At 40.1% G+C, this 25,935-nt stretch overlaps 1 protein-coding gene across 1 annotated transcript in view; it reads right to left on the reverse strand.

Moving 5' to 3' along the window:
* The window catches only part of NCOR2 (nuclear receptor corepressor 2), a 737,979-nt gene that overhangs the window by 168,091 nt on the left and 543,953 nt on the right, over nucleotides 1-25,935 (reverse strand). Inside the window, exon 18 of the mRNA XM_082255577.1 lies at nucleotides 6,618-6,760. Within this exon, the coding sequence (XP_082111703.1) occupies nucleotides 6,618-6,760 (143 nt within the window). The remainder of the gene's footprint in view (nucleotides 1-6,617; nucleotides 6,761-25,935) is intronic.

The raw sequence follows: 25,935 nt of genomic DNA on the forward strand, positions 1-25,935 counted from the left end.
GTGCAAAATGGTACCTATGTTTTGTTGCTCACTCCCTTTTTTCCCCAAATTACTGGCCATTTGTGAACAGCAGTGTCAGCAATCAGGAGGGCTTGAAGCTGGTCAGATTATTGCAGCATGGCTGCCTATAATATGGGCCCACTTACTATAGCCACAAATGGAGGAACCTTTTATCTGATCTGTCAAAAATGCAACCCTGGTTGAATTAAAAAAATAAAAATAAATAAATAAATAGATTCATGTTTCATGGACTTCCTGGAACTGATAAAACCAGACCAAAAATGCTAGGACCATCTTACTAGATGCAATAGAAACCTACATTTTAAAGTAATCTGGATAGATAAGTTGCTTACAAAAATTAAGTATGTCAAAAGCCAAAGTGTTTTTTCTTAGACAGGGTTTTTTTTTTTATTCCTGTGCCCCATTAGGGAGACTACCTTTTACTTCCTTTCCCATAGACACAACAGGATGAAAAAGTAAATCTTTCTAAAGTGAGAGACTTAAGACATCTGTCATTTGTCCCCAAACGGAAATATATGCCCACGATTCCTGTTCCAGTGAGGACTGAAAATTATTTTGATTTCCAATCAATTTCTGTGACAATGATCAACGGGAGATTTAGAAAGGAAAGGCTGAAGTTAGGCTTTAAGAACAAAAGTTTTGAAATACTGGAAGTGTAAAAAACTGGGAAAAAAGGAGATAGATTAATACTTAATGGTTTCCTCCATGGGATCAATAAACAGGAAGTCAGTTGTGTGCTTGAAAAAAACTATATTTAAGCGTCACACAAATCTAGAAACTGTTGTCATGGGAAGTATACATGTCTATGGCCCCTTTCACACAGGCTGGATACGTTTTTTTCTCAGCAGGGGATCCATCCGTTTATCCCCTGCTAAGGTGGGGGGAGAGGCCAGATGACAGATCTGTGTTCACTCCGCTTATGCAAAGCAGACACAGACACAGCTTGCTCTCTCTATGGGCAATCTAATGCTAATGCTGTCCATTTTCACCCGACAGCCATCCGATCCGGCCAGACGGATCCGGGTGAGGATGGAAGCCCTGGAGGGCTTTGCTCTAAGGTAAGTATTTTATAATGTGCTAATATGGGATGCAAACTAACACATTATGCCATTGCCTTGCCGGGGATTTTTTTTTTTTTTTTTTTTTTAAATGCTGCGGTTTACTACTGCTTTAAACATGGGTGTTTAAGAAAAACTGGAGATGCAGATTTAGGATAACCATTTGCCTTCCTGGCCAATTTTGAAATATTTCACATCTGGTAACCACTTAAGCCCCGGAGAATTTGGCTGCTCAAAGACCAGGCCCTATTTTGTGATTCGGCACTGCGTGACTTTAACGGACAATTGCGCGGTCATGCGACGCTGCACCCAAACGAAATTGACGTCCTTTTTTTTCCCACAAACAGAGCTTTCTTTTGGTGGTATTTGATCACCTCTGCGATTTTTATTTTTTGCGCTATAAACATGAAAAGAGCGACAATTTTGAAAAAATAACAATATTTTTCACATTTTTTTTATATGAAATTCTCAAAAAAAAATGTAAAAATCAAAATGTTTTAACATTTTAGGCCAATTTGTTTTCTGCTACATATTTTTGGTAAAAAAAAAAAATCGCAATTTGATTGGTTTGCGCAAAAGTTATTGCGTTTACTAACTACGGAAAAGATTTATGTCATTTTTATTGTTTTTTTTTTTAACTAGTAATGGCGGCGATCTGCGATTTTTTTGGTGGGACTGCGACTTTGTGGCGGACAGATCGGACCCCTAACTGACATTTTTGACACTTTTGGGGGTACCAGTGACATTACTACAGTAATCAGTGCTATAAATATGCACCGTTACTGTAAAAATGACACTGGCAGGGAAGGGGTTAACTTTATTGGTAATCAAGGGGTTAAGTGTGTCCCTAGGGGCGTGATTCTAACTGTCAGGGGGCTTGGCTAGTGAAGTAACCACAGAGACATGTGATCCTTTATAGCAGGATCGCATAGCCTCTGTGCTTACTTCAGGGAGAATGACAGACGGCTGTGTTTACATCAGCTGTCGGTCTTTCTCCCTCTCCTGCGGGAGATCACGAGTGGCTGGCGGCCATCGGAGCCGCCAGTCACACGCACTGGCTCCCCAGGGAACGAGCTGGGGGCGGGAGCGCGCCGCTGGTGGAGCGCGCTTGCCCCCTACAGGCTCGTGGGCGAGCGACATACCCCTACGTCACTTTGCCTGTAAGCGGCTGAATGCCGCAGTAAATAGTCATGCGGCGGTCGGCAAGTGGTTAAAAATCAGTATTTGTTTGCTAGAAAGTTACTTAGAACCCCAAAACATTATATATTTTCTGAAAGCAGAGGCCCTGGAGAATAAAATGGTGGCTGTTGCAATTTTTATGTCGCATTATATTTGCAAAACCGCTTATCAAACGCAAATTTTCAGGAAAAATAGATTTAAATGCACACAAATACAATACAATACAATACCCAATTTTTAGGTAAAATATAAAAGATGATGTTGCACCAAGTAAATGGATACCAAACATGTCAAGATTTAAAATTTTGCACGCCATGAAATGGCGACAAACTATGGTACCTAAAAATGATCCACAGGCGTTGCTTTAAAAGCTTTTACGTGAGCTCTGGCACTGGAATTATTGCTCTAACGTTCACGGTGATACTTCACATGTAGTGCAATTAAAATTGTATGGCCAATGTATGGCCAACCTTACTCCTCCAAAAATCAGCATTTCTCTGTGGTGGATATGCAAAGGCATTTCCAAATCAGCCACAGCCAGCAGCCTGTACAAATCAATGACAGGTGTGGCAGCTTTTTGCAGGTACTCGCACATTCCACTGGCTATATGAGATTAAGGACAGATGACTCTGAACTGCCATTTTTTCTGAATAAAATCTTGTTTTCCCCTACAGATTTAAAACATTGACAATGAGTTTTTAATTATTCTAACATATTAAAGCATATATAAGGGTTTGCAAATTCTATTAGCATAATATTTTGTGATTTCTCAACAAAGATAGCACCTGGGAGCAGCAGGAGAATGACACTGCCGCAGTATCACTTGTCAGTTAGCAGCAATGCTCAGAGATTACAAAACTCTCTGTTTAAAACATAATATTCCACTTTAACTTTAATATAGACAACCTAGAACATTATTGCCAGCTGCCTGCCTCCACCCACCTTTTTAAACACATTGCTGTGAAAGTATTACTACTTAAATAAATTCCATCCCACAAGATAAAATAAAAGTTTGGTTTTGGGAGGTTTTTTTATCATTAAACTATACTTTTAAATGTTATCAATCTTGGGAAACATCCCAAAATAATAACTAATTAAAAACCACCTCAAAGCCTGTTAAACTAAATCTAAATCTTAACTGGTTGACATTTCGTTTGCTAAAGAACCATGTACCATAAACAAACCTTGGGTTAATTTTCATAAAACACCTTTTTACTGACTTTAAATTCATTTTTTGCTTCTCAGCATTCTTGATCTTCTCCAGCCACTTCAGCCACTGTCAGTTGCACATGTTTGCTCTGGATCACCATCCTGACGGTGACAAAAGATGGACCAAACACACGCAATATTTATTGCCACAGCCACATTAAGGCCTGTTTCACACGGGCTTCAGCCTGTATAAGAGCAGTGTGAACAGCAAACCTTTATAAAACTTTCAGCAAGCTGATTGCCAATTTAAACAAGCTGCTGGCAGGTTTCAGCAGGCTTTCAATAAGCTTCAATTAGTGCTGAAGCCTGCTCGCAGCTTGTATAAAGTGGCAATCTGCACTCCCATTAAGATCTGTGTTCAATATTTACAAACTGGAGCAGAAGGGCAGGTTAAAAGCATCAACGAGGCTTGCTGAAAGCTCTGCAAATGCTTTTTAAAAACTTGCTGTTCACACTGCTTTTAAAGCCTGAAGCTGAAACCTATGTAAAAGAGGCCTTAGGCTTCATTTGGACTTGCAGTTGAGACGCGTTTTTGTTGCCCGCCAACTGACCTACCTTAACCACTTGCCGACCAGCTGCCGCACATATACTGCAGCAGCTCAGCTCTATTACGCGAAAAAACGTGCCTGTATGTCGTTTCGTATAATAGTCAGTGGGGTGGCTGATTGGCCAGAGGGGGAGCCAATCAGCGGGTCTGGTGGACGCGATGTCCGCCAGCCACCCACGATCGCTCTGCCTATGTAAACAAGACAGACCGCCGTTCTGTCACAAATGAACACAGGGATCCTGTGTTCCTGCTATTCAGGAACACAGATCTCTATGTTCATCTAGTGCAGTGATGTTGAACCTTGGCACCCCAGTGCAGGAGCATCATGGGAAATGTGGTTCTAAATCATCTCGGGTGCCAAGTTCCCCATTACTGATCTAGTGAGTCCATCCCCCACACATTTAGAAAGCATCCCCTAGGGACACACTTAACACTTTAATCGCCCCTGGTGTTAACCCTTTCCCTGCCAGTGTCATTAGTACAGTAACAGTGCATATTTTTAGTACTGATTAATGTAGTAATGTCACTGGTCCCCTCAAAAGTGTCAGTTAGGTGTCCGATCTGTCTGCCGCAATGTCAAAGTCCCGCTAAAAATTGCTGATCGCCGCCATTACTAGTAAATAAAATAAAATAAAAATAGAAATGCCATAAATCTATCCCCTAATTTGTAGACATGATAACTTTTACGCAAACGGATCAATATTTACCAAAAATATGTAGCAGAATACATATTGGTTCAAAATGATGAAAAAATTTGATTTTTTAATTGGCTGTGTTTTGTAGCAGGATGTAAAAACTATTGTTTTTTTTTTCCAGAATTCATATACCACCAAAAGAAAGCTCTGAAAAAAAGGACATTGATTTTATCTGGGTACAGCATCACACGACTGCACGATTGTCAGTTAAAGTAATGCAGTGCCGTATCGTAAAAAAATGCACGGGTCATTAAAGGGGTAAAACCTTCCGGTCCAGAAGTGATTAAGCTGCAATAAGCAGTGGACCGGTATGTGTACACGCAGCAATGCTTGGCGCCCACGGCAAAGTTCATTGAGACATAGTGATCGGCAGGCGTAGGGGGAGCCTGCAACGCATGTGGGTGCGGCACATTATTGCCAAAAATGGGTATAAAACAGGTGGTGAGGAGGCGTTTCATGGCTTCCTCACTGCCCGTCAGTAGCCTCTGAAGCATGATCCAAATGAGGATTGGGCTTCAGAGGAAATGGAGATTTAGACACATACCTAAATCTAGCCTTAGTCTCCAGTAAAGGTGAATATAGGAGGTGTGTCTAAAGTTCGGTGAATGGTATCAGAAAAACTAAATAGAAGATACAAATTACCTTTGTTGGTCTTAAAATAGTTGCCATTCTTCACAACACACTTTTGGCAACATTTATAAAGCTTCTGGAAACTGTCAGCAAAGGCCTCTTTAGGAATCAATCACAGAACCGCTGACACAAGTTCTTGGATGATGGCATCATTGTCGAAGAAGGCGATCAACATTGTCTTGACCTTGCACTTTTGCAAGCAGCTCTTTTTTGCGTCACAGGGAAGACGATGAACGCCATTCCATTGATTGCCACTTGCATTCCAGATCGAACTGGTAGGACCAGGTCTCATCCCCTTTGATGATGGTTTGCAGAAAGGATGGATCCTGGTCACACATAGTAATGAAATCTCCAGAGGTTTTCATCCGTTTTGCTTTCTGTTCATCGGTGAGCTTGTGTGGCACAAACTGGGAACAGATTTTCCACTTACTCAAATCTTTACGGACGGTGCGCAATTCCTCTACCATCAATCACTCGTAGAGTCAGTCGCCGATCTGTGCCAGAAATCGTCACACTTGCTCGATCAAGTCTGGGGTTCTGCTTGTCCACGGCCAGCCCGAACGTGGCTAATCCTCAGTTGTCTCCTTCCCGTTGCGAAAGCGTTTTAACCTTTGTAAACACATTTTCTACTCACAGCTTCCATCCTGTACACTTGCACCAACATTTCATGCCTTTCCCTCACAGCTTTCCCCAATTTGTAGAAAAACTTGATGTTCACTCGTTGCACCATCGCGCTGTGACCCTACCTCTAACACTGACTACATTCAACTGCCTGCAGCGTGTTTATCTTGATAGTCACATGTACTCTACACTAGGTGGGGCTTCAAAATGTGTCTCTGGATAGCCATGTGCATGCGAGTGCACCTGGGTCATGTTGCCATTAGGATATTGGACCATTCACCCAGCTTTTTAGACATACCTTATATGACAATGAAGTAGCACAATTAGGAGACTCGTGTCACCCCACAATGGGAGGCGCCAGAAGGATATTCATATTAGGGTCATTAGGTATTATTTTAACAAAAGCTGCAAAATTTAAAACTTTTGAAATTACATAAACCATGTTAAAGCTTATATACTATTTTAGATTACAAGGCTGACTAAACAGGATTACAACTCATGGAAAAAAAAAACCACAGTCACAATTCCTTGTTTCCCTCTCAAGTACATAAGCAAGCAAATCATAATTGTAGACTTGAATCCAACATGCACTAAAATTTAAACCAACCATTTTGTTTAAAATACATTTAACATAAAATACAAGCTGATGCTCCTTACCATCTTCAGTTTGTGCTGCTGTAGGATGCCATCTAAGTTCTGCCTCTTCTTGTAGTTAAAGTAGAAGTTCTTGCACTGAGATACGGTTTTGGAGCCGACCATTCTGGCAATGGCAGACCAATTGCGCCCATATTCAAACAATCCTGAGGAGGAGAAGGTAAAAGGATTGGTGAAGTTAATCATTGCAGAGGACGAAGCTGAGTGAAATGAAGGATTACTATGTCATTGTAAATCCCAGACCTTGGACACAAGCCTATTGATACAACAGAGAATGCTCACGCTTGTGAACAAGCTAAATCAGTCATTAGCCAGACAAGTTCATGGTAAATGCAAGACCTACTTATGGAGTGAGGTTAACCCCTCATTATCACAATTCCCAGGCAGTAAGTATTATAAACATATTTCTTAATCTGATTAAATAAGGTTTTACTAGCATACATGTGTTATATCAAAGGGTACAATGTATGTGTTTAAAAAAAATCAGCTAGGTTTTGATGATTAGGGAACACACTCCTCTTTTAGGAAAACCCCTACTTAGGCCCCATGCACACTAGGCATTGGACTCTGGCATTTAGCTGTGGATGAAGGGCCCAGGTGTGTTGTCTAGCCCTGTTGAACTCTATGGGAGGTTAACAGCTGTTGCGCCTGGACAGTGCACCTAGCGGTATGTATGTTTATGGCAGTATACACCTCAGGTCGAATGCCCAGGATGCAATCTTCTTGCATTCCGGGCATTTGTTCCCGAGTGCATGCTGCCCAAAATGTTCATACTGCTAGGTGTGCCGTCCAGCTCCAACTGATCAAAAATGTGCACAATATGGCTATAAATCCAATAGTTCCCCTGCACTTTAACCCTGTTAACAAATAACAGATCTAAAAGAAACCTTACTCTAATAAGAATATGTATTCTACAGTGTGTAGATAGATACCTATGAACTTGTACAGCTCATACAGTTAAATTGTATTCGAATATTACCTATACAACCTATTAAAGCAGCCTTTCTCAACTTGGGTGCCATCTAAGGTCATCGGGGTGCCACGGTATGCTGGTTGAGAAAGGCTGTAAATCGAGCTCACACTGTCAATGTACAGTTTGCAGCTCCGCCAGTCTCAGCCCATTATATATATACAGTTCACCCGGCAGTATGGGTGCAGGTGCAGTAAATCAGCCTTTATTAAAAAGTCTTCTTTCTAATAAGAAAAGGCTATATGTATGTGCGTGTGTATGTATGTACTGTGTGTGTGTGTGTGTATATATATATATATATATATATATATATATATATATATGTGTGTGTGTGTGTGTGTCTGTACATTACTTTTAATCCTAACCCCTAATCCCATATGATCATAACTGCTTTTCTAAGATAACAGTACTTTACTGCCTGTTTTAATTCCCTAAATGTAGCACCACCACTCCGCAACCACGCATAATTTACATGGTTGAAGCACAGCACTCATTAAGTACGCGTTCAATAGGCGTTAGTGCCCACCGAACGTGGTATAATTCCTTCCCCGGGCACAAAGGATTGCAGCCGCAGCAGGTGGGGGTTGTAAAAATGTGTCTCAACTACATGGTTTTTTGTCTCTTAACCTCATGTGTAAGTAAGCCCTTATACTGGGGAGCTTTGAGACTGAAAATACTTTAAAAGGGCACAATGTCTGAAAAAGGGTTAAGAAACACTAAAAAAGGAGTACTTTCACCAAAATGAATATTTTAGTAATAGGTTCTGGTGGGCTGAGTCACCCCCTGGTTCCTTGTATCTTCAGGGGACTGCTGTAAGGATCTCCTTGTCAATGTTCTGAGCTCTGTTTCTGACCAGCTTAGAGTTTTGGGTGCTCCTGCCCAGCTTGGAAAGTTCACAATACTATAGTTGCATTCTCTAAAATAAGAAGTTAATCCAAAAGAAAGCAGGTCCCATCTGTAATTGGCATAGCAGGTATGCAGACTTCATAACCTAAATGTTGACATTGTCCCTGAGATATAAGAAACTTGCTTTAAACCTCTGAATTAAAAAAGGAGGCTAAAATGGTCAAGGTAACTAAGTGGCCTATTCCTAAAATCTGCAGAGCACTCCATCGTCGTCTATTTCAAATCAAGTTAGTGAAATAACAGCTTAGCAGGTAAAGCCAAAAAGTCTATTAGGATAAGAAGATTAATTCACACTGTAAGTGGTGTACCTGAATTATTAATACATAGATCCTGATCAAATGGTTAGGATCAGCCATCAGGCTTAGGGAAAAGACTGGAGAAACAGAACAGGGCCTGAATATATTTTCACAGTATTATAGCAGTATTTAAATACTATCTACATGTATTACACACAGATATTTGTAAAAATATACATAATTATTAAACTTAAGTCAAGATAGTACAGTATGGGGGCTGCGGAGAGTAACAAGACTGCAGCTTAAGTAGCAAAGCAGCAATGTTATCTTCCTTGAAAGCTCTTGATTTGAGGCATGCATATATTAATGATAAACCTATCTTTGCCACAAACTGCATGTGATCTCCAGCAATATATTTTGATACATACATATTGGGTGACATAAAAAACAAACATTTTTATTTTTCACCAGCTACATTTTAATTGTAAAAGAACAGCAGTCACTTGCAGTTTTCCTTTTTTTTATTTTTTGAAAGAAAGAAAAAGAACAAAGAAAACATGGACAACTAAGGGCCTGTTCACACAAAAAACGTGCTTTAAAATGCATGAAAATGCTTAAAAAATGGATATGCATTGCAAATTAAAAAGACAGTCGCAGGCCTCCAGTGTTCAGGTGCTTAATGACCTCTCTTCTCTGGAGGATCAGTATGCCAGGGCGCCTTCTCTGGATGCCCTTGGTAGGCTGAGACTTCAGACGAGACTTGCGGAGCAACTTAGTTATGAAAAAGCCAGAGGTAAACTATTCTTTGTTAAATAAAGCCCCATACACATGGGCCAAATATCAGCTGGTATCAACAGTTTCAACAAAAACTGGGCGATATTTTGCTCTTGTGTACAGCAGTCTGTCCCACAGAAGCCAGCTGAACGCATGACTTCTGTTGAAGGGGCATGACTGTAAAACATCTGCCGATTTTCATCCGATCAGCGCTCCCACATCACAGGTCCTGCCCAAGGACCTGTGATGTGGGACATCACTACGGAGTGAAGCAGCGGTCATCTCGTTGGCGGTCAAACATTTCTGGCAGATAAGCTCTTTTTACTCTTATTACCTGTAAGCATTTATTTGGCATAAGGAAATTAAATGGTGGTCCATTAGGTGTTGCACTATGGTTTTCTTTTTTGCTTTTTTCTGGTATATATGAGTGACCAGTCTGCCTTGTACCATCTGTATGGAGTGGCACCTAATTGGCTTGATCCTTGAATTGCTGAGGATTTCTGGAGGAGCAGTTTGGTGGAACCTTTGAGCCTTCTTTTATTAGTGGGACGGTAAGCGGCAGTGTGATTGGGGTTGCTCTCTCTCTCTGGTGGTGGTGGCACTTCAAGGACACCAATCAGCTGGACCCTACCTATACCTGAACTTTTTATATAGCGCTGCTTTTCGATTTTATACTGTTTTTATGTTTTATCCAGCATATGTGCAGCAGCTGTTTTTTTTTTTTTAATAGACCCAAGCGCAGTTTTTTGTTTAATTTTTTTACTACTTGTACTTTGTCAGTTGGCGAACAGAACACATTACTGAAATATGACATAAGAATTCTTCTTTAAAAAAAATTATGTATAAAATAAATAACATTTACACGCATCTGCTGTGGGTAAAATATGCATGAGAGAATGTGATTGTGGCGAAGAGCCCCTTTTTCTCTAGTTCCGTCCAAACTAGCTACTTCTGCCTCCACCATCCAACAATACTATAAAGAAAAAAAAAAAAGTAGTGGTGTTCCCAAAGAGTATACTCTTATAATCAGGCTAGCCTTGAGCGTTTCATGTGCATACACAACTCATTTTTCTATACACAGTACACCCTTAAAGAAAGTCAACCTGGTAGACGCCTATATATATATATATATATATATATATATATATACACACAGTGGGTACGGAAAGTATTCAGACCCCCTTAAATTTTTCACTCTTTGTTATATGGCAGCCATTTGCTAAAATCATTTAAGTTCATTCTTCTTCCTCATGAATGTACACATAGCACCCCATACTGACAGAAAAACACAGAATTGTTGACATTGTTGCAGATTTATTAAAAAAGAAAAACTGAAATATCACATGGTCCTAAGTATTCAGACCCTTTGCTGTGACACTCATAAATTTAACTCAGGTGCTTTCCATTTCTTCTGATCATCCTTGAGATGGTTCTACACCTTCATTTGAGTCCAGCTGTGTTTGATTATACTGATTGGACTTGATTAGGAAAGCCACACACCTGTCTATATAAGACCTTCCAGATCACAATGCATGTCAGAGCAAATAAGAATCATGAGGTCAAAGGAACTGCCTGAAGAGCTCAGAGACCGAATTGTGGCAAGGCACAGATCTGGCCAAGGTTACAAAAAGATTTCTGCTGCACTTAAGGTTCCTAAAAGCACAGTGGCCTCCATAATCCTCAAATGGAAGACGTTTGGGATGACCAGAACCCTTCCTAGAGCTGGCCGTCTGGCCAAACTGAGCTATCGGGGGAGAAGAGCCTTGGTGAGAGAGGTAAAGAAGAACCCAAAGATCACTGTGGCTGAGCTCCAGAGATGCAGTCAGGAGATGGGAGAAAGCTGTAGAAAGTCAACCATCACTGCAGCCCTCCACCAGTCGGGGCTTTATGGCAGAGTGGCCCGACGGAAGCCTCTCCTCAGTGTAAGACACATGAAAGCCTGCATGGAGTTTGCTAAAAAAAACACCTGAAGGATTCCAAGATGGTGAGAAATAAGATTCTCTGGTCTGATGAGACCAAAATAGAACTTTTTGGCCTTAATTCTAAGCGGTATGTGTGGAGAAAACCAGGCACTGCTCATCACCTGTCCAATACAGTCCCAACAGTGAAGCATGGTGGTGGCAGCATCATGCTGTGGGGGTGTTTTTCAGCTGCAGGGACAGGACGACTGGTTGCAATCGAGGGAAAGATGAATGTGGCCAAGTACAGGGATATCCTGGACAAAAACCTTCTCCAGAGTGCTCTGGACCTCAGACTGGGCCGAAGGTTTACTTTCCAACAAGACAATGACCCTAAGCACACAGCTAAAATAACGAAGGAGTGGCTTCACAACAACTCCGTGACTGTTCTTGAATGGCCCAGCCAGAGCCCTGACTTAAACCCAATTGAGCATCTCTGGAGAGAGCTAAAAATGGCTGTCCACCAACGTTTACCATCCAACCTGACAGAACTGGAGAGGATCTGCAAGGAGGAATGGCAGAGGATCCCCAAATCCAGGTGTGAAAGACTTGTTGCATCTTTCCCAAAAAGACTCCTGGCTGTATTAGATCAAAAGGGGGCTTCTACTAAATACTGAGCAAAGGGTCTGAATACTTAGGACCATGTGATATTTCAGTTTTTCTTTTTTAATAAATCTGCAACAATGTCAACAATTCTGTGTTTTTCTGTCAGTATGGGGTGCTATGTGTACATTCATGAGGAAGAAGAATGAACTTAAATGATTTTAGCAAATGGCTGCAATATAACAAAGAGTGAAAAATTTAAGGGGGTCTGAATACTTACCGTACCCACTGTATATATATATATATATATATATATATATATATATATACACACACACACATATATAAATAATGTAACTGCTTACCCAGATCCTATTCGTTTTCCCGATTAAACCCTTGGACTTGACTAACCAAAAAACGACTTTAACCCTTTAAGTCATGATTCAATGTAAAACACCTTTTCGGTACCATGGAGAGCTGCAGACTGCACATTCCATGGTCTCACTATAGATGCTAAAGGAAACGACTACACTTGCTGTCTTTCAGGTTCGTAGAGTGCACGGTAGACACACAAAGTAAGCGAATGTGGCAGTTGCAACAGAGAATGTTGCCTATATCATTTCCCAACAAATATTTAAAAATAAGCCCCAGTATCTTACTATCGATTAAATCTCAAATAAAACATCTCAAGACAACGTTATTCTTTTAGTTATAAGAACTTTTTTATTTGGTTTTAAAGTTATATTACATTCAATTGCGTGTACTCTTCACAATCAAGTTTAATTAAGCTGCTGCATTTCTTGGCACAGCCTTTACTGGAACACTTCCCAACAAAACCACTAAACCCCAGCTGCTACTATCTCATAACATCCTACAGTCAGAGTTACACTGTATTGCCTTACCTGCAGCCAAAGCTACCTCATGCTACTCTTGACACACACAGGACTTGTGGAAATCAAACTCCGCCATCTCTCAACACTAGACCGCATGCCTTATTTACAAGTACACAAGACACAAAGGGGAGCATCTTCACGTTTCAGCCAGGAAGGTTGTGAGCTCGTAAGAACAGAAGAGATCCGAAACCCCAGCTATAAGATTTCTCATTCTTTTTTTTTTTTTTTTTTTTACCAATGGCTACTCTGCATTTACTTGCGATGCATACCAACATAGGAAATGTCAGTTTGATTCAGAGATTAAAAAGCAATGAACGCAACAGTGAGCTTGACAATCTTTCCTAGATTTTCGTGTAATCTCTCCACTTCCTATCCTTATTTGACCCTCTATCCAGCTATGCGGGCCAAAAAAAAAAAAAAAAAAAGCTACACACACTTTGCGATAATGAAAACATTTTTACTGAGGTCACCTTGATAAGGAGAGGATAAAGTAACTTCTGTAGAGCTGCATATTGTTTGTTTACGGAGGAGCGCCATAAAAATGGAATATCATCTCTAACACTGTAAAACTGTTAGGCAGGGCAATTAAGTACATAGATACCTACAATTAGCATTCATTACCCAGATTTCTTTTTTACAGCAGATTTTACCCCAAAAGCACACATTTAATACTTTGCAGCTTACGCATGCTTAGATGACATGCATGCACCAGTTTTCTTTTTTCTGTTTTTCCTTTATTTTCTCCTAGCAAGCTTATGAATCATTACCACACTACCTTGTCTCTGGGTGGCTCCACTCTCATCTATGAAGGGAGTTATGGTAGCCGCCCAGGCTGGACTTCAGGTATGTCTTCATCTGTTCATGTCCATTATAGAGGGAGGTGGGGGGTATTAGTAGTTTGCAAAACAAATATATCACTGGTTTTGCTTCCAGTTCATTACAGAGGAAGTGATACGAGCATTGTATTTATAGCAATCTCAACAGGTATTTTCTATACTTGCTGTAAATTTTTTCAGCCTGAAAAATTAAAATTATGGAAGCCCCTGCATCGAAGAGTTGGTAAGCTGCAGTATAGAACACCTTTGTTTTGGGGGTTTAGATACCCTTTAAGTCTGTACTGGCTTTTGACGTTTAGACCCGGTTCCCACTACTCCGACTTGTGCGACCTCAAGTCGCTTGTCATTACAAATTCAATGTAAATGAATGAGAGCCGTCTTAATATGCACTACTAAAATTGCTCCGACTTCAGAAAAGGTTCCTGTACCACTTCAAGGCGACCTCTATCCGACTTGTGCACATAGACTTCAATGGGAGTCGCCTCTAAGTCAGATCCTTATCTATTTTCAAGCAACTGATCAGACTTTCCAGGAAGAAGAAAAAGATTACCCAAGCATTCCCCACAGACAAAGTCGCCTATCATTTACGTCTCATTAAAGTCTCTTCAAAGTCACGCTAAAGTCGTGCTAAAAAGTCGCTCATTCATGGGGCGACTTTCTGGTCGCGGTAGTGTGAACCGGCTCTTAAACTCTGCCCTCTGTTAACTGTGTATGGGAACTCTCATATTTTTTTCAGAAAATACTTTTCTTGTTTTATCCTTTGTTGCATTCTACGTGCTGCTGAAACTTCCTGTTTGCATGTACTCTAGAAATAGCTAGAAAGGTTTCCTGAAGCTGACAACAAGTGATCTATGCCTGAATAATGCATGTTGACAGAGCCATTAGTAATCTGCATTAAAAGCCATAGAGACAAGGTGACAATATAGAAGCACAATTGGTAGACAGCATTGGGAGCATTGGGAGACTGAACATGGACCTTCGTGAATGCTGCAGATTTAAACACTTGAAGACCAGGTCTTTTCTAAAACGTTTTGTTAACATGTAAAAATCTGTATTTTGTGCTAAAAAAATGTTTAGAACCCCAAACATTATATATTTTGTTAAAGCAGAGGCCCTAGAGAATAAAATAGTGTGTGTTTTTCAAATGAAAAAAAAATACACTTTTTTGAATTTGAATGCACAAAAACACAATATAATATCCAAATTGTTTGGTAAAATATAAAAGTTGATGTTACACCAAGTAAATAGATACCAATAATGTCATGCTTTAAAATTGTGTATGTCCCATGCAACGTCGACAAACGATGTACATTTTACTATCCATAATCAATGCTTTAAAAGACTTTACAGGTTACCACTTTAGATTTACAGAGGAGGTCTCGTGCTAGGATTATTGCCCTAGATCAGCAGCTAGGATTGCTTTTACAAGAAAGCCCGCCACTGGCTGAAAAAAAAAAAAACAATATTGGGATGATGCCTGTAGACCCTGGTATAACCACTCAAAATCCAGCAACATACCAGTACGTCGCTGGTCATCAAGTGGTTAAATAGAAATAAAAAGGAAAACTTTTGGATGCTGGCATACTCCCTGTGTAGCACCTTGAGTTATTATATCTCTGGCCTACCATGAATGATATGTGCAGCACAAGCTGAGGGGGGCTCTAACAAAAAAGTTCTAGCCCACATTTTGCACAAACTTTTCATGATACAGTCACAGACTATACAATCTTCTGCCCATAGAAATGTTTGGAATACACACCTAAACAAATACATATATATTTTATATTTACTTGGCCACATTGCAATTTTTACAGCTTTTTCTAGGAACCCCCCTTTGGACAGCATATCCATCTTATTGGTAATATTCTGTTGATATTTATAAAATACTACATAATCACCTTTATAAGTCAATTATTGATCCTTTTCAGGAGCTGGATTTACAGTAATAGAGGACATCTTTGTATTATGATGTACGCAATCTACTATATTGGATTATGACCATTATCATTAATTCTTTCTACATATATTCAGGACGGCTGTGGGTCAGGCTTGGGTGGACTTTCCTAGATGGACTTTCAGTGGGAATTTCGCTTTTATATCCTAATAGAACAGTCTGATAGGTACCATTATATATCCAGGCAATAAGTGTATGTGTAAATTACTTGCTTTTAGCTTTAAATAATGATTTTTTAAAATCTAAAACAGAATTATCAGCCTCATTGGTTGCACATGATTGGAAGATGCAATCGTCTAAAATATTCCAATTCTGGTATGTGTTCCCCTTCATTAGTGCTTAGATAGGATATCTCCATTAAAGCAGACTAAAGCAGATTAAACCCAAAACTAAAAATGTATAATATTGCAGCTTACCAATCATTAGATGTGGTGGATACATTAAGCTTTTTTTTTTTTTTTGGCTTTATCCCCCTCTGTTTTCATCTGATGATCTGGCCAGTAACAAACCTCCTGTATTAGTGTGCCTCCACTCTAGATGAAGGAGCACAAGGGGCACCATTGGATAGCAGAATTGTAAGTCTTGGGGGGAGGGAAGTGTTAGATGTACTAGCAAATTTCATTACATTACCAAATTGTAGCCACACACTCGCTAACACTGTGTAAATAGTTACAGCAACAGTTTTTTTGTTTCTTTTGGTATAAAAGATTTACATTAATAAATAAATGATCATTGTAAGCACCCCTGCCATTATTTAATGATGTTTGCCACCCATGTAACTGCTACATCTGCAAGAGAACTTGCTCTTTCTAAGATATAGCAAGCTGAAATACAATAAATGTTTGCTTTTGAGTTCAATACCACTTTACCTGTTTATACTGGTGGGTTTTTTTGAACCACCAATAAGTAGATACTCTTCTCTTTATACTGTTGTTTATTTTTCCTAGTGGACCACTTTCCCTTCATGCACTCTCACGCTCTCCCCACTACTGTATACCTGCATTTTTTGTCCTTGCTGGTTTGTTTGCATCTACCTCTCGTAAATCATATTTGAAGTTTATGGGATTGGTATGGGATTGGATAGCATCTGTAGGACACTACAATGTGAGAGACATGCAGAAGCTAGGAGTAGGGGGACCTATATACACATGGATGAGAAGGGGAATTTTTTAATGTGTTTTATGTCTCGTTTTATTTCAGTTTTTCTACTTTTCTGCCGAATAAATGTCATTTTAATCTATTCTATCTGTAGTCTATGGGTACTGATAAAGTCCATATATCCATTTTCTTGATTTTCAATTTACACCAAGATGTGGTACCACCCTTTTTTTTCAATGCCCATCACCCACCATTTGTTATCCTTTATTATGCAATATACATAGAACAGTGCTATCAGGAACAGAACACCATCATTGGTACACCTAGCTGCACTGTTTGAATTGAAGGGGAGGTAATTTGTACCAAAATAAAAGCATGCATTTAGTCTAAATTTAGATAACGATAAAGGCAAGCTATCTTCAAAAATCCAGTTTATCTACCAGAATAGTTCCTTCAATCAACTAAAAGCTGGACAGATTCCAAGTGCTTGCTTTTTTTTATACATGTATACATCACTAACAAATATGCAGCACTTTACAGAATGTATATACTAATCACCTTTGAGGAAACCCATTTATAAATAGAAGGGCCCTTTATCTCAAAAGCAAAACCCATGAAAATGTGAAAGTACAGGCAGTCCCCAAGTTGCGAATGGAGGAGGAGTGACGTTACTGCTGGCTGCTTGCGCTACATGCTGGTCCCAGATACCGCCGAGCAGCGCCGAACCCATCCCACACTGCAGTACTGCATGGCCACAAGCGCCCCAAATAAACCCACATCACTGCTGGTCCAGAACATCCCACATCACTGCACAGCCAAAAGCACCTGGGACCTATGGAGCTGGTGAGATTACAGTACTATACTCTGTGGCCACTACTATAGGGGAATATGCCATGTATTTATACCTGTAACGTCTATAATAGCAGGACTGTATTCCTGTACATTATATCTATCTGTGTTTCAGCATGCGCTCTTATCATCTGCCTATGTGGAACTCCCATTCAATCGTGTGTGTTTTAATACCATCTGTTTTTTTTTTTTTTTTTTACTGTTTATACAGTAGTTGGCCAATACAGCCTTTTTTTTTGGAATTTTTGCTGCTTGGTCCTAAATTTAACTATCCTTCTGGGTCTCCTTTAGCCTTGTTTTTTTGTGCTAGATCCCATACTGCTGGATGGCTCTGAGGGTCAGGGACCACTGTTGCTGCGGGCTGAGGACGCACAACAAGCGGGCATATCCAACTTATAAGCCTTATATCTTGCCAACTCAGTGAGTGTTTGATACAGTAGAGTTCCTGTTTTATTAGAATAATTTGGTAATAAATTGGCAGGCTGCTACACTTTATTTTTTCTTCTTGTTGTTCACTTCTAGAGTGCACTCCACTCCATCGTTTTCATCTTCACTCTGCAATAATGCCTCCGAAAAACAAATCTGATGCAATTGCTGGTGATACAACAGAGAAAAGTGAAACTCCATTATCCATTGGCAGAGCATTTGGCTACAATTGGTCATCACAACAATTTTAAAAGATAAAGTTAGAATAATGGATCATGTGAAAGGCCATAGCCCAATGCATGCTAAAATTATTACCAAGCAATGCAATGGTTTAATTGTCGAGATAGAAAGGCTGCTGATAATTTGTATAGAAGACCAAAATCAGCGTAATATGCCTATCAGTCTGCTCGTTCAGCAAGTGAAGACCATTGCAATGAAGAATTTGTTGCAAGTAGGGGTTGGTTGGGATCATTTTAAAGAAAGAGCTAATTAGCATAACATTAACCACTTGCCGACCGGTCACGTTGACCGTACTGCAGCAAAGCGGCTCGTCATCGTCCAGCGACGTAGACCTACGTCGCTGGACTCCTCCCCTTGTGGGTGGCGCGCACGCGCCGCCGGGGGCTTGCTCCCACTGTATTTAGTCACAGCGGGAGTCGGGCCAGGTGAGGAGCGGCGGTGATCACCGCCGCTCTTCCCCGATCGTCGGGGATCGAGTGTTGGGATCCGCCCGCTTTGTTTACACTAAGTAAGTAATCTCCTAAGTGACAAACAGTGACAGATTGCAGGATTCAGCATTGCTGAACCTGCGATCTGTGCCTGTGTCACACAGTCCCCTCCCCCCACACACGTTAGTAAGCACCAGGCATACATTAACCACTCCCTCTGTAATAAAGTTGACCCCTTCCCTGCCAGTGTCATTTTTACAGTAACAGTGCATATTTATAGCACTGATTACTGTAGTAATGTCACTGGTACCCCCAAAAGTGTCAAAAATGTCAGTCAAGGGTCCGATCTGTCCGCCGCAATGTCACAGTCCCGCAAAAAAAAAAAAAAAAAAAAAAAAATCGCAGATCGCCGCCATTACTAGTTAAAAAATAAAAACAATAAAAATGACATAAATTTCCCGTAGTTAGTAGCTGCGATAACTTTTGCGCAAACCAATCAAAACCAGCTTATTGCGATTTTTTTTTACCAAAAATATGTAGCAGAAAACAAATTGGCCTAAAATGTTAAAACATTTTGATTTTTACATTTTTTGGGGGGGAATTTCATATAAAAAAAAAAATGTGAAAATAGTTATTTTTTCAAAATTGGCGCTTTTTTTTGTTTATAGCGCAAAAAGTAAAAATCCCACAGGTGATCAAATACCACCAAAAGAAATACATTTTGGCCTAAATATATGACAAAAATTTAATATATTGGATATTTTTTAACTGTCAAAGTAGAAAAATATTGTTATTTTTTCAAAATAATCGCACAGGTGATCAAATACCACCAAAAGAAAGCTCTGTTTGTGGGGAAAAAAGGACGTAAATTTTGTTTGGGTACGGTGTTGCATGACCGCGCAATTGTCAGTTAAAGTCGCACAGTGCCGAATCGCAAAAAGTGGCCTGGACGTAGGACAGCAAAATCCTCCGGTGGTAAAGTGGTTAACCACCATAGGACCAAGCCAATTTCTGACACATCTTGTTTACAAGTTAAAATCAGTATTTTTTGCTAGAAAGTTACTTAGAACCCCCAAACATTATCTATATATTTTTTTTAGCAAAGACCCTGGAGAAAAAAATGGTGGTTGTTGAAATATTTTTTGTCATGCGGTATTAGTGCAGCGGTCTTTCAAACGCAATTTTTTGGCAAAAAATACACTTAACTGAATTAACTAAACAGTAAAGTTAACCCAATTTTTTTGTATACTGTAAAAGATGTTCTCACGCTGAGTAAATAGATACCCAACATGTTACAATTTAAAATCACGCACACTCATAGAATGGCAAGAAACTATGGTACTTAAAAAATCTCCATAGAAGACGCTTTTTAACAGTTACAAGTTTAGAGTTACAGAGGAGGACTTTTGCTAGAATTATTGATCTTGCTCTGATGATCGTGGCAATACCTCGCATGTGTGATTTTAACACTGTTTAAATTTGCGAGCGCGACTTAAGTATGCATTTTTTTTTGGTGTGCGAGCTCACAGGGACGGGCGCTTTAAATTTTTCTTTTTTCGCCTATTTATTTTATTTTTTATTTTTAACACTTTTCCTTAAAAAATGCTGTCAATTTCAGTAGCAGCCGAGTACCGTCGTGACGTCACTTCCGGCTTACTTGATCCGAGACCTAATCGAAGCTGAACCTGGCTTCGTTCGGGACTCTAACCAGCCGGCGGACATGACCTGGGCAGAGTGGCGGGGGGGGGGGGCATCCCCTTCCGCTCGCTGGGATAATGGCAGACTCTAAAAAAACGGTACCGGGTTGATGCCTGCAGCTTTAGGAGGTTTACAGATGAAGAGATCGCAAACTCAGGCAAGCTGTGGTTGCTATTGGTAATCAACTGCAGTTGAACATCAGTGAAAATTATATCATTAGGGTACTCGACTCCCGTAGCAAAGAACTAACCAATGAAGACCTTATGGAATTAGAGCAGCAGATGATAGCATTTAGGGAAGAAAACCAGGACCTAGAAACTAAAAAATTTATAAAATTTTCTACAAAACAGTTAGCTGATTAACTTTTCATCTCATTGGAGCAGGAATGGCAAAGTTAGAGGAGCAGGATCCTGATACAGAGAGGTTTACCAAAGTTTACTGTACAGTTACCGAAGACCTGAGATGCTACAGGGCTATTTATGATGAGATAAAGAAAAGCGCTGTGCAAACCTCCCTTGATGTCTACTTCAAGAAACTGACTACAGCAGCAGAATCAGATTCGGAGTCTATAATACCAGTCCCATCCTCTGCCAAAGATTGTTTAAGGTTGTATGGTACTGTACAGTATTTAAAAATGTTTAAGCATTTACATGCACAAGTAAACATAAATAATATGTCAAAGCAAAAATCTGTCCAAGTTGCATTTATTTATTTTTATGCACCAGGCACTTTATATTTTATTTTTTATCTGTGCTTCTTATTGTTACACCCTTCATATTTCTATATTTTTACAGTTCTATATCTCTCTCCTTCATCTTGGCATTTATTATCAGTTTTAACTATTTATTGCCACCTTTAGCATATAGGATTTTACATATGCTTCATTATTAGACAGCGCCACTCCCCCCACCCCCCTCTCACGCATTTATTTATTAGTTTTGGCTAGTACAGTACTGTATGGTGTGGGGTTATAGCCACTGTGAGGTTTTTACTGTTCTCTGAATCCCCTTCAGAAGGATTTAATCTCACTTCTCGTCCCTGAGACAACAGGAAGTGAGAGGAAATCTACCCCTAAGAAGGAAAATTCACTTGTGTAATTTTTTGTCTGGATTTACACTTAAAAAATGTACTGTTTCAACTTACATACACATTAGACTTAAAGCGGAGTTCCACCCTGGATTTTTTTTTTAATACCCCCGGGACAGTCAGGGCTAGTACATTCCACAATGGCTAGCCTCTGATCTGTCCCGGGTTGCATTTACCTGTTAGGACAAATACTTACCTTGCAAACGTCTTGTCCAGCGCTGCCATCTCAGATGTGGGCAGCTTGAAGCCAGCGAGATCCCCTTCGGCGTCTTCTTCCGCCTTCTTTGGTCCCACGATGCTCTGCGCCGGCCCCGACGTCACTTCCGGGTCGCGCGCGTCATCCCTCTACAGCTTCTGGGCATGCCCAGAAGCTGTTTAGAAGGGGATGACGCGCGCGACCCGGAACTGACGTCGGGGCCGGTGCAGGCGCAAGGATTCCTGGGAGCTATGACGTTCAGCTCCCAGGAATCATTGCAGATCCAGGAAGTGACGGGCCGCGGCCGAGGAAGGAGGAAGAAGGAAGTAAGGTAAGTATTTTTTCTTCGCTACGAGGTAAGTAAAAAAAAAAAAAATATGCGATTATCCATTTCTTTTTCAGGTGACCCGGAGCGAGAAGATGGAGGTAAGTATAAAAATAGGGTGGAACTCCACTTTAAGAACAAACCTACAGTCCTCCCTATCGATTTGCAACCCAGGGACCGCGCGTACAAACTATAGCACAGAGGTGGACAAAATCAAGGTGTCAGATAGCCATTTTGTCATTTGCATATAATAATTAGAACAGTGCTTTAAAGTGAACATGTACTCTATTTTAAACTTTAGGAAGGTAGGAGTCATGTACAAGAGCACAGAAAACAAGTTTAATAGTATCTTTATAAGGCATAAAAGCCTCTTGTGTCGCTTGCGGATTTCATTTTACATGGTTTCTGAAGCCTGATTTTCCTTGACTTCCCCTGCCAAGCTCTATGAAATCCTTGTCCATTAAGAGCCTGTTCACACCCATGTGCACTTACTCCGTGCTGTATTGGTTCTTACAATGCATTGCAGTGTTTAATTTTCTCTTTTTGTAAAATCCAACTCTGGGAAACTAACATTCTCTACTGGAGTGGGACTGTGCACACATTTCAAGGGTTATTTTCTCATATAGATCTAGGGGACACAGAAAAGAAGAGTTACTTACCCGATCCTCCACACTGTTAGACCAGTCCCCATAGGGTCTTAACTCCCATGCTGCACCAGTGTAAGGTCCTGAAGCCATCATGACCAATGCAAGGTCTATTGCACTTAACATGATGATACCAAGGGACAGTCCACCACTGTAGCATAGACGAAGCAGTGCCATTGGCCAGGGAAGCAAAGGATCAGGTAAGTAAAATACTTTCTCTTCTCCCCTAGAAAAAACAAGCAGTTGACCCTTGCAGTACAGGCGCAGTCCCGCTACAAGGAATAATTTTAAAGTTTCCTGGAGTTGGACTTTAAATCGGTTCCAAAGGCAGAAGGTTTTTTTTTTTAACCTTAGTGCATGCAGCCCCTCCTAAATACTTACCTGAGCTTGATCTTGATCAAGTGCTCAAGAGCAGCGTCTCTCTCTCTCTCTAATCCTGCTGTTGTTAATTGCCTCCAATAAGGAGAGGGGGGCGGGGCTGAGCCGCACGCTGTGTGTCGATGGGCACAAAGACCCAGATCGGGAGCGAACATGTGCCAGTGCCCCTGTAGGAAGAATCTTGCTATGGAGGGTGCACTCAGCAGAGGGGAGGGACCAGGAGCACCGGCAGGGGACCTGAGAAGATGAGGATCGGGACTGCTTTGTGTTGACCCTATGTTGATTAATACAGAATAATGGAACTCAGTGCACCTGGTGTGAATGAGCCCTGAGACTGAATTGTTGCTTAGGAGGTGCACTCTAAACCTGTAAAGTTATAACAGACAGCAGAACCAAACCACATTATGGGTTTACAACATGCTGTATTTTGCTATTCGGTACCTATGGGCTTCCTGCCATTTTAGCCGCTATTCTTTATAGAGTCCAATTGTCCGTGAATTTCCAATGTATTTAGGTATGGCCAGTTCCATGTGTGTTAACATTTTGCAATGTTTACACTTTGTTTTTTGGTACTGCAAAAAACTGGTACCGGTACTGCATTATACTGTTGATGGAACCATTATTATATTTATTGTTATCTGGGGAGAATATTTTTTAAAAAACCTGCACTTTGTACTACTTAGTGGCAAAAAATTTTTACTTTTTTTTTTTAACCAAAGTGGAGCTGCCATCAATGTGACATCTAATTGTCCATTAATATAGATAAAAATCCTTTAAGGATGAAGCCAGCATTATCATATAAACATAAATAAAGTGCTCTTGTGCATAAACTACCAGTCAAAATGATAAACATGCATTGTGTCCAGTCAAAGTGGGTTTCTTTTCTCTGTGTATTTAAGAAAAACACATACACCGTATTTACCAGATGTTGTTGACTTGTAAAGTAAAAAATCAAAGAATGCGTTTGAATCGGTGTGACGTATGTGTAGCAAATGGTGTTCCTTAATCCCTTTAAGAAGTAGCCATTGGGAACTTCTTGAAAATCTATGCAAGGCCTCTGTCCCTTTAAGGGTGCTTAGTATTGCCCCACATTTCAACCATCAAGAAAGTGGGGAAAAACGCATATAGTGTAGTCATTTTATGGTAAACTCATTAGGAATGGTATTGCACTTACATTGACATAGAGAAGTACAAGCCAAAAGAAACTGAAACCAGGAACGCTGGTTTGCGTTCCACCTGCGTTCCATAAAGCGGAAGTATAATCACTGGGATGCCTTTTGATATCTATGTGCATCGTCATCAGGAGACTCCTGATTACAGCTGTAGCTCCTGCTCTGCTCATGTATGGTTTACTTTCTAACATATACAGAAGTGCTGCGCTAATCACATAACTCACCTCAATAAAGTGCCTTTCAATGTGACAAAGAAATAAAAGGAAATAATCTTCCACTTTCGGATTAGCAATACAGCACTGTACAAACACAAAGATGCTTGCCAGAAAGCCATGTTCCCCTGTTATAGAGAAGTCAAATTGAGCCTGATGAGACTAAATGCAATGGATATTATCCAGTTGTCCTCATAAGGACCTTTCCTGAACACATATATATATATACCATGAAGTAAGAGAAGAAAGAGCCGATGCTCCAAATAGTGTGTAAATCCGATGGTAACATTTATTAAGAACAAGTTAAAAAAAACTCACATTATAAGAAAGCAAATAGCACTGTATAGAAATCTCCCTTCCGGGACGCGATTCTACACAAGCGTAGTGACATCACAAGGTACAGCTCTGCCCTACGCGTTACGTCAAAGGACATCATCGGGGGCATGGACGCTGCACATCGTCACCAAGATAATAAATATGCACCCTCAGTGGACATATCGAGAATAACCAAGACCCTTTTTCAAAGGAAGCGATCATTAGCCCCTTTCCGAATACACTTTACAAGAGGGACCTGTAACTCCATCTTGAGGTTAAAAAAAAACAGTACAATCTACCTGCAGAAAAGTAAAAATGTTATTAATTGCACAATAAATTGTTTTATATAAAAAAAAAAAAATTGAATACATGAAAAATGGGTACAAACTTTCCTGTCCGAACTGCCACTACTTTACAAGACGCCATAAAAAAGAAAATAATTAAAATAATGAGATATGTTAAAAAATAAATAATAATAAATCTAAGATCACATACGGAACCCTTCAATTAACGGATATTCAAAAATGCATTGACATCCTACCCAATGTTTAACCATGTGGGGAAAACACACATAGGTCATGGATGCATCTGGTTTCTAGTTTTTTAAAAAGAGTATCCATAGCATTCTCATTATGATGAGCTGCGCAATTTTTTAGGACACTATGTCCCTTAAGAATTATTTTTATATTCCCAATGTGTTTGTTTAACTGAACAGTGAAAGAACAGATAGTCCTCCCCACATATTGCAGGCCACAAGGGCACTACAATAGATGTGGAGGGACAAGTAATAAAAAATTTATTCGGGATACATGTGAGAGAGAAAATCAATTTGATCATCACTTGACTGTTTTTGGTGGTATTTCACTTATTTCTTTGTCAAGCTGGAAGGCCCTTTATGGAGTTGAGTTTTTTGACAAGAATGTCTACAGAAGTGGGCAGCTACAGAAACATTTGTGGTAGTTGTCTACATGAGCATTTGAAATATGGCTTTTTTTTCCAGTCCCACTCCATTCTCATGATAAATTACCATTTTTGTACTTGTTTCTATGGCTCCTAGTATTCCTTTGGACAGAGGGTGTGGGAGTAAAGGATGATGAATTTGAATGAGGTTTTATGTTTGGGCATCTGATGAATTGGGGGAAATAAGGACAACGGTTCAGTTCCAAAAACATATTCTATTTAAA

The sequence above is a fragment of the Pelophylax lessonae genome (assembly GCF_965119305.1).
Source record: "Pelophylax lessonae genome assembly, chromosome: 1".
Lineage (NCBI taxonomy): Eukaryota > Metazoa > Chordata > Amphibia > Anura > Ranidae > Pelophylax > Pelophylax lessonae.